We start from the raw sequence: 10,512 nt of genomic DNA on the forward strand, positions 1-10,512 counted from the left end.
CAGCTTATAAAAATGTATTCTTGGGTTATTTAGCTTGTTTGCTGTACACCTTGTCACATAGCAGCTTTTAGACATTGTTTTGTCTTTTGTTATAAGTCATAAATGACAAGGAGGCAGTCTCTCGCAATGCAAAGTCGGTGTGGGCGTGGCCTAAATACGCTCTGTACATAACCGCAGTAACCGCGTGACGCGTCTCCATGGAGATTGGAAAGACAATAACAAACTATTACCAGAGAATGTCTAATATGGCGAGAAGTTTCACTCTCAGTAAACTTCCGGCTTCTGAACTGGTTGTAGTTCCACTCTGATTCCATATGAGGGCGCTCACAGGACGAGTGCAGAATGAATGGAGGTCTATGGAGATATTGCTCTCAAAATCCACTTTTCTCAGGATATAATTTTTTGTCTAGTAATTTGAATGTTGTATTCGAAAGGAGATGCAAAGAAATTACACATTGCTGGGTGTTAGATTTTTTTGAGTCACTTATTTGCTTTAAAAAGTATTTTAAAGTGTCAATGACGTCATACACATCGTACGACCAGAGATACTGCTTTACGGCGATCCTTCAGTCACTTTGGTGCTTTCGCGCTCTGCACTTTCTTTTCTCTCGAGGCATCGACAACACAGCTGACACAGGTAAATACACGTGCTAGAAGAGTTTTTGTTTTGTTTGTTTCTGGTCCCGCTTCGGATGCCACGATGCCATCAAGCTGTATCTCTGGTCGTAATCAGTCCTTCACTGACCAATCAGCGTTCATTAGCAGAATGCTAGCGTGTTATGGGCAACAACAACTCAACCTGTAAGAAATCGAAAGAACATAAGTACTCGTTCATTCAACTTTCGACCTATAACCCATGTTGAACTTGCAAAACCTACAATCAAATCTGAGATTTCTCAACGGCAATCGGGTGAAAGAGACAAATTTAGCCGTCTAGCCCCATTGACTCCCATTCATTTTGCACTCATGGCGAGCGCCCCCCAGTGGAACTCTGGTGGAACTACAACCAAAATTCGGTACAATAGGACTTATTAGGGAGTGGGCAGGCTCTCCGTAGACGGGCTCTGCTATTACTGTGGAGAGTCAGTTTTATTGCTAGTACGCTAACTTATCTGTTTAACACGTGTTATTCTCTATTTCTTTTATTTTAGCTCCATTTTAAACATAAATTAGAATACAAACGTTACTCTGTTTGTATCTGTGTCATAACGTCTAACTTATCCTATAACGTTAAGCTTTTTCACGTCAACTCGATAGAAATGGTAAGTAACGTTACTTAACGTTATACACACCATATCATATGATATATATTATGGGCATTAAAATGATAAAATGATAAAATTTTCTAGCTGTCAAAAGTTTGGAATGAGTAAGATTTTTAAATGTTTAACGTTAAGTGTCTTATGCTCACCAAGGATGCATTTATTTGATGAAAAATACAATACATCCTCCAGAAATCATTCTAGTATGCTGATTTGCTGCTCAAGAAACATTTTTTATTTTATTATCAACGTTGAAAACTGTTTTGTTGCTTAACTTTTATTTATTTATTTTTGGAAACGAGATAGAACCAGTTTAAATTGATTCAATATGTATATTTAAATGCTGATTTGCTGCTCAAGAAACATTTTTTATTTTATTATCAACGTTGAAAACTGTTTTGCTGCTTAACTTTTATTTATTTATTTTTGGAAACGAGATAGAACCAGTTTAACCAGTTTAAATTGATTCAATATGTATATTTAAATGCTGTTCTTTTTAACTTGATACTGTTTATAATAAAGAACCCTGAAAAAAAGTATCACATTTTCCACAAAAATATCATTATTATTTTTTTACATTGACAGCAATATAAACCATTATTAATAAATGAGCACCAATTATAACTGATAAATTGAGCACTAAATCAGCATATTAGAATGATTTCTGAAGGACTTATGTGACACTGAAGACTGGAGTAATGATGCTGAAATTTCAGCTTTGATCACAGGAATAAATTACATTTTAAAATATATTCACATTGGAAACACGTGTTAAATTTTAATAATATTTTACAATTTTTTTACTGTATACTTGATCAAATAAATGCAGCCTTGATGAGCAGAAGATACTTTCAAAAACATGAAAATTAATAAATAAATACAATTATTCCAAACTTTTAACCACCCGTGTATATTCAGCAGGAAGTGTAGTCCAATTCTAGAACGAATGAATATTATGAGTCGGTACTTTTATAATGAATAAAAAAAGAACCAGAAACGAATTGTTTTGTTGTTGTATTAAAGACTCCTGATTCTTAAATCACATTGCGACTCACTAGTTGGTAATTTGACATGCTTTTCAGCCTCAGTGCTCTGGATCATCACCTGGGAAACTGTCTCGCCGCTTTCGCACACGGGCCCTCACCTCTTATGTGGACGAGACCCTTTTTGGGACCCCCAAACAGGTAGAAAAAAGCTTACTTTATAGTCTTAGACATTAAATGAAAAGTAAAGGAAGTTCCAACAGTCTATTGAATCTTTCTCAGCATTCTGCTGCGGATATGAAAGATGATGCTGAAGGCAGAAGCGTGAGGTCAAGGACACTGTCACGCACTGCTGCTGCAGCCAAAAAGCCAGAGACAGTCCGCATCATCACTAAAGACCTCATCAGAGACCTCAGGCAAGTAGAAGCAAAATGTTTTTACACTGTGGAGACATGTAGTTATCCTTATTGAGATATTTACATTACTTGTTCAAAATGTTAGTGTAACCTGATTTGACGTGAATAAAACCAGTAAATCTGTCTATCCCTGAACTGCATATATTGGCCATTTGTGTTTTGACTATTTTTAAAGGGGTCATGAATTGAGAAATTAAATTATCCTTAATCTTTTGACATATACGAGGTCATTGCACTATAAAAACATCCTGTAAGTTTCAGAACTCAAAACGTCCTTGTTAGTCCAAAAACAGCTTTTATTGAAACCAAGCTCTGAAGACAACTAGTTTCGGATTTTGCCATATTATGACGCAATAGTGCGACGAAAGACCGTCTTCTACATCATTGCATATTTGGCCCCGCCCACTGGCATGTTAGTGAGATTAGAAGAAAAGAGAGATACAGAATCACTGGACATTACATAATGCACATTCCTAGCATGGAAGGTAATGTTATTTGTTTGTTCGGAAAATTTCACTGTGAATTCTTTGGTAAATCAGTCGCAATTTTTTGCAAACAGACTTTTACTGCAAGATATGAACCCGACAGTAATGCAACAACATGCAAGTAACCGTGTTCATTCTAATGCTTAATCTGTGATCAGTGATTTCTGATATGTAATGATTCATGTACAGTCAGACGTTCATTGTTTATTGCCGTTTATGCATCAGTAAATCAATCCAGTGACTAAACAGTCAACTTCACATCGTTTCTCTTAGTAGCAATCTGTTATTTAAACTGTGATTAAATTATATACTGACAGCGATCAAAGAACGCTCCCTTTATAATCGCTGGAGCTGCCAATCAAAGAGCGCAAGTTTATCAGTGACTGAGTCCATTATAATCAATCTCTTATTCACATTGTGTTTGCACTGTTAGTTATGATGAAAGCATTCGTGAGAGTGCAGAAATCGAGTTGCATTGATAAGATCACTGCATTCATGTGTGTCATCGGCTGCATGCTCATCGCTGCAACCTTTCATACGACGGGAGTAGATCTAAATACAGACCCTTTCCAAAAAATTTGAATATTACATGAAATCACACAGTAATTACACAGTGATACCATGGTCATTGAACCAGGTTTTGGTTCTTTTGGCAGTGTGGGCAGGTGCAAATCCTGCTGGAAAATGAAGGAAGCATGAAGTGCTCTGAAAATGTCCTGGTAGACAGCTGTGTTGACTCTGGATTTAATAAAGCACAGTGGACCAAAGTCCTCTTTTCTGATGAGAGCAAATTTTGCATCTCATTTGGAAACCAAGGTCCCAGAGTCTGTAGGAAGAATGGAGAGGCACACAATCCAAGATGCTTGAAGTCCAGTGTGAAGTTTCCACAGTCTGTGTTGGTTTGGAGAGCCATGTCATCGGCTGGTGTTGGTCCACTCAACGCAGCCGTCTACCAGGACATTTTCAGAGCACTTCATGCTTCCTTCAGCAGACAAGCTTTATGGAGATGCTGACTTCATTTTCCAGCAGGATTTGCACCTGCCCACACTGCCAAAATAACCAAAACCTGGTTCAATGACCATGGTATCACGGTGTAATTACTGTGTGATTTCATGTAATATTCACATTTTTTGAAATCCTGTTTTCGTGGGTTTTATGAGCTGGAAGTACAAATTATGTACAAATAAATAACTAAATACTTGAAATCGTTTAAGTTGTGGGCCCTGAATCTATAATCTATGGAAGTTTAACGTTATGAATGGAATTATGGAAATAAATAAACTTTTCCATGATATTCAAATTTTTTAGAAAGGGTCTGTATAATGCTATAATCAACACTTTTCACAATTAGTTTATCTCGACAGCTGTAATAGTAAAAATGTAGTTAAAGATTTCTTAATGTAGTTTTTGAGAGAGTTCCACATATAATACTTATTTAAAATGCAAGCCAATCACAGCAGTCGGCGTTTACACTGAAGTCTCACAGTAGATACGCCCCTTTTATTTCTAAATTATGACAATTTTTTATGTAAAAATCCTACTACCATTATAAGTGCTCCTCAAGAAACATTAAAAATGAATAATAATAAAAAATGCAGTTCATAACCCCTTTTAAGCCTGCTCTTTGCTCTTGTTTTTTTTTTTTTAACCAGAATCCGAAGAGAGAACCCACCTGAACAGCCTTTAATCATGTCCTCGGATCAGTTCATGGAATTCATTGCTAGGTCTCATGTTCCTAGTGAAGAGGAGAAGGCAGCTGTGCTAAGGGCCCGACGCCAAGCCCACAAGGAAGCCCTGGTGAGTCAACCATATCAAACTCAATCTGCAATTTATCTTAAATACTTTTTGATCACACACATGCAGGAGCGGATCTACTGGGGTTGCATGGGGTGGACCACCCTAAGAAAAAGCATTCCCAGACCATAAGCCACCCAGAATTATCCCAGTATAAAATATAAATGTTTCCTGTATTGCTTTTTACTAGCAGTGCTCCAGTGTCAATAACAGAATATTTACTCATTCAGTCATTTCCTTTGAATCGCTACATCGTGAGAAATTATTTAAAAAAGACCACAACAACGTTTATTCTTTGTTCATGCATGCACATTTTTACAAGAATGAATTAACAAACAATTCTGTATGAATGGAATTTAAGAATGTATTAAACTCAATGAAACAACAATGCTAATCTAATATCGATAGAATAAAATAATGAAACCACATCAGCTTAATTAATTAATGCACAACATAATTATAAGTGCCATCATTTAGAAATAAATGAACTAGCATTTCTGACAGCCAGAAGCTGACTAAAAAATGTAATATGTTGCTGGGTCTTCATGAAATGTTCGTGCTTTATAGAGTAAGCATCGGCAGCTCAATCATTTTCATAATATTTAATTTGTGTAAAGACTTTGATTCCTGAACTTGTTCTTGTTTGGCACTGCCATTGTTGTCACTGTGTGTGTGTGTGTGTGTGTGTGTGTGTGTTCTTGTTTGGCACTGCCATTGTTGTCACTGTGTGTGTGTGTGTGTGTGTGTGTGTGTGTGTGTGTGTGTGTGTGTGTGTGTGTGTGTGTGTGTGTGTGTGTGTGTGTGTGTGTGTGTGTGTGTGTGTGTGTGTGTGTGTGTGTGTGTGTGTGGTGTGTGGTGTGTGGTGTGTGGTGTGTGGTGTGTGGTGTGTGGTGTGTGGTGTGTGGTGTGTGGTGTGTGTGAGAGACCATTCCCCCCCCATACCCCTGCCCACATCTCGCATTTTTCAGTGCAAAAATGTGTTTCGTATGAATGGCCTCCACAATATTCTTTGGTTGTCTTCCAAGCACTGCTATATGCTTCAGGAATTGTAAATCTAGTTCAGAGTAGGTTAAGAATTTTTACATTTATTTCAAAATAATAACTAAAGGCTGTAAACTATTTAAACAATATATTTTATTTGTGACCTGATGTTCAGCTGTTCTTTTTAATAGTCGACTTATTTTCGGGTCATCAAGCTCGGTAAACACTGGTCACAGACATGAAGATGTACCTTTAATTTCACTGAGCAGATTGCTATTTAAACCAGTGTCATCATGTTTTCAGGCCAATTCAAGTTTGAATTTTGAAGTGACATAAAGCGTCGTTATCTAAGTGGCAGAGCTGTTTAATGACTTTTTAATTAGTCTTCCAATTAACGCATTCATTTTGTTCATTCAGACTGATTAGCGAACGTGGAATACGCATGTAAACAGGAGGCGGGATTTATCACACGAACAAATCATAGTGCGATAGAAGGAGGCAGTACCTCCTCTCACATGACTTTCCCCCATTCATTCTTAATTACCCCCCACTAAACCCACCGCACTAGGGGGTCTGTTAACATTTTGGAATATTTGATCCAATTTTTTGAGGAGGCACTGCCTCCCTTGCCTCCTCTGAGGAAACGTCCCTGATCTGGTTGTTGTCATATCAGGACTCTGTAGAGCAGAGAAAAGCACAGATGCGTCAGACAGACCTCTCTCGGCTGAAGAACCAGAAACTCAGTGAGCTCGAGATAGAGGCGAGGGACCGCGCTCAGTACCTGTTGGAACGAGCCAACACCATGAGAATGGAACAAGAGGACGAAGTCAAGAACCTCAATGAGGTAGATAGGACCACACTAACAAGCCAAACCATTACGCACTGGTTATTTCCTACATGCAAATGTTGTCTTTGTACTCCTGCAGTTGATTCGGGAAGTGCAGTGCCATGCTGTCTGGGATGCGCAGATTAAGGAGAAGAAACAGAACCGCACAAAGTGGCTGGAGGAGGAGAAAAGGCTGGATGCCATCATGGAGGTGGAGCGTCGCCGGGCTGTAGAAACTCAGGAAAAAAACGAACAACTGCGCAAAGAAAAGATGATTCAGTAAGGATGTTTACGCTCTGTATTCCATATACTCTACATACAATGTATTGTTCCCTGGTTAATGGGTGGGTGTTATTAAAGGGGGAAGCTGCGCGTCCTCGACCAGATCCAGATGCGTCGGGAGGAGAAAATGCTTGAGGATGAGATGAAAGAAGAGGAGGGTCAGCAGTTTCTGAAAAACATGGAAAAGATGCAGATGGAGGAGCTCAAAGTACATACAATGAATCTCTAGATCAATTTGAATCCAAAGTACTGGTAGTTTTCAAACTCACACTCTTTGTGTAATGTTATCTCAGGTCATTGAAAGGAAGAAGGAGGAGCAGAGGAAATTGCTTCAGGATATTCAGAGGATTAATGAGGAAACCCTGCTTGCTAAAAAGCAGAAAAAGGAAGAAGAGAGATTAGCAGATCTGCGTGCTGTAGAGTATACAACCAAGAAGTTGGTAAGAAAAGTATTTTTAATGGGTTTCTCACTATCGCCTCTCTTGACATCCACCACTGTAATCTTAAACTTTAAAATCAGGGGCAGACTGTTCTTGCAGTTCTTACCTTGTTAATCAAATACAATAAATAAGATTAATTAAGCATTCATACAGGCCAATTCACACTGCACCGACAGACAGCGACCAACGTGGACAAACACCAGATTACAGTACGTCACTTCTCAGACATTCCACAAGCCGACAAGCATGAGTTATATCGGCAAAAAGCCCTATAAGCCCATGCCAATAGATGCCAATAGATGCCAACAGGGGTAACGCACTGATCTGGAAACACCAGACGAACTGTCTTGTTGCTGTCTGTCTGCGTAGTGTGAATTGGCCTTATAGTGTGAGAAAAAATTTTCCCTGATCCCTTTTTGTATTAAGTACTACAGATTACTTTAAAGGGATAGCTCACCCAAAAATGAAAATTCTGTCCTCATTTACTCACCCTCATGTCGTTCCAAATCTGTAAAACGTTTGTTCATCTTCAAAACACAAATGAAGATATTTTTGCTGAAATCTGATAGCTTTCTGACCCTCCATTGACAGTCTTCGCAACTAACACTTTGACCACTTTCTCATAAAGAGTTCGTAAAAAAGGAACTGAGTGGTTTAGTCCAAATTTTCTGAAGAGACTCGATTGGTCAGTTTTTCTGTGATTTGGCCAAAATCTCAAGTAACAAACTGTGAAGTGCTTTGCACAGGCAATTGGGCTTGTACAGGATTGGCTATGACTCGACGACACATGCTAGACGGAGAAACTCTTCTCCGCTCCTCAAATACATACATATATACATACATAATTATAACCACCCATTTTACAGAAAAAGTGTTTAAATATTAATATTTCAGTGCAAAAATGCTGGTAATTCTTGTGCTCATTGTTTTCATTAAGATCTGGCCATGTGGTCACATATGGTGTAGTTGCAAAAGTTCAAATTGAATCAGAATCAGATGGCAACAGAACCAATTTCTGCGAGCATGTCTAGAGCAGGGCTGCGTTTCCCGAAACCTTCTTAACGCTACATCGTTCTTAAGTTACACCTTAAGCTGTACCTTATCGATAATACGTGTTTCCCGAAATGTTCTTAGTTAAGTATACCTTCTGTAAGTCATCGGAAGGTTGGTCTGGACCACTCTTAGCTTTACCTTATCACTGTTGCAGGTCTATACGAATATAACTCTGAAGTTTTAATACACCCAGACAGTGTTCAATTAGGCTCATTCAAGTGTTTTCATGCAAAGAATAAAATTGTCATTACAAATTGTCATGGCCGTATCCAGATCTGATGAAGGACCTGCGCCTGGACGCGACGATAACCCAGTACTGAAGTGTCAACCAGTCTCTCCATTTACTGAAGTGAGGTGGACCCCGGCCGTATCCAGATCAGATGGTGGACCTGCACCTGGACCCAACCATGACGCATCCCCCGATCTACATTTGTACATTTTAAAGAGGTCATATGATTCTATTTTAAAAGTTCATTATTTTGTTTATTGGGTGTAATAGAATAGGTTAACTTGCTTTTATGTTAAAAAAACACAGCATTTGTTTACATACTGTATATTATTGCATAGCCTCTATTCCCAGTCTGTCTGAAGCACAGATTGCTCTGATTGGCCAGCTGACCCAGTGCATTGTGATTGGCCAAAATCCTCAATGCACTTTCCATAATTGGAAACTCCAAGGCTTCTAAAGCAAATGTAAACATTAACTGTAATAATGGCATTGGTATAACCGAATCAGTTAGAGCCCGAAATAATCAAGCAGATAGACCAGAACCAATTTCTGCGAGCATGTCTAGAGCAGGGCTGCGTTTCCCGAAACCTTCTTAACGCTACATCGTTCTTAAGTTACACCTTAAGCTGTACCTTATCGATAATACGTGTTTCCCGAAATGTTCTTAGTTAAGTATACCTTCTGTAAGTATACCTTCTGTAAGAGGTGTTAGAGAGGCCATTAGGGGGCGCTCACCCTGTGGTCTGTGTGGGTCCTAATGCCCCAGTATAGTGACGGGGACACTGTACTGCCAAAAGAGCACCGTCCTTCGGATGAGACGTTAAACCGAGGTCCTGACTCTCTGTGGTCATTAAAAATCCCAGGATGTCCTTCGAAAAAAGAGTAGGGGTGTAACCCCGGCATCCTGGCCAAATTTGCCCCTTGGCCTCCTAATCATCCCCATATACTGATTGGCTTCATCGCTCTGTCTCCTCTCCACCAGTAAGCTGGTGTCTGGTGGGCGTTCTGGCGCAGTATGGCTGCCGTCGCATCATCCAAGTGGATGCTGCACATTGGTGGTGGTTGAGGAGATTCCCCCCTTCTATGTAAAGCGCTTTGAGGTCTCAGAAAAAGCGCTATATAAATGTAACGAATTATTATTATTATTATTATTAGACAGTATTCTAGATTATAACGTGAGGACATTTTTTGTCCAATAATTAGAATCTCCTTTTTTTCCGAATTTAGTAGCAGGAAATTACAAGTCATCCAATTTTTTATATCAGCTATGCATTCCGTTAATTTTGTGAATTGGTAAGTTTCGTCTGGGCATGAAGAAATATAGAGCTGAGTATCATCAGCATTACAGTGAAAACGTCTCGGTTAGGTATGGTAACCCTCGTTCCCTGAGTGAGGGAACGGAGACGTCACGTCGGTAGGAGTTACCAACGAATTGGGATCACGCTAGGGAGACCAATTGCCTTCGAGTGAAACTAAAACGAGCCAATGAACATTGGCATGCAAGACTTGCATTCCGCGCCCCGCCTGCCAGTGCGGGTATAAAAGGAGGAAGCGAGAGCATACACAAATCGCTTTTTGCTTCGGAGCCGACCGGTTGTGTCCTCTGAGTGAATGAGTGTTTGGATAGTGTTTTCCCTAAGCTCAACGTGTCTGCTGTTTCGAGACCTCTCTGTGTTGGTGTTACGGCGCGGCAGTGATCTTCGCGAGCTCCCGGATATCAACTGTCATTGATATGCAGTCTGCTTCTTTCAAAGAGCTGTT

General features: G+C 39.4%; 1 protein-coding gene across 1 annotated transcript; it reads left to right on the forward strand.

Annotated features, from left to right (window-relative positions):
• The first annotated feature begins 1,073 nt into the window (after nucleotides 1–1,073).
• On the forward strand, nucleotides 1,074–10,481 carry LOC309491815 (cilia- and flagella-associated protein 45-like). Its single transcript, XM_082190842.1, has 9 exons — nucleotides 1,074–1,262; nucleotides 2,345–2,446; nucleotides 2,528–2,661; nucleotides 4,799–4,943; nucleotides 6,595–6,765; nucleotides 6,848–7,026; nucleotides 7,108–7,237; nucleotides 7,323–7,469; nucleotides 8,796–10,481. The coding sequence occupies exons 1-9, from the start codon at nucleotides 1,260–1,262 to the stop codon at nucleotides 8,799–8,801; spliced, it is 1,017 nt and encodes a 338-aa protein (XP_082046968.1). The 5' UTR covers nucleotides 1,074–1,259; the 3' UTR covers nucleotides 8,802–10,481.
• The last annotated feature ends 31 nt before the right edge of the window (nucleotides 10,482–10,512 follow it).

This window comes from Leuciscus leuciscus, assembly GCF_965113295.1.
Source record: "Leuciscus leuciscus genome assembly, contig: HAP1_SCAFFOLD_602, whole genome shotgun sequence".
NCBI classification, from domain to species: Eukaryota; Metazoa; Chordata; class Actinopteri; order Cypriniformes; family Leuciscidae; genus Leuciscus; species Leuciscus leuciscus.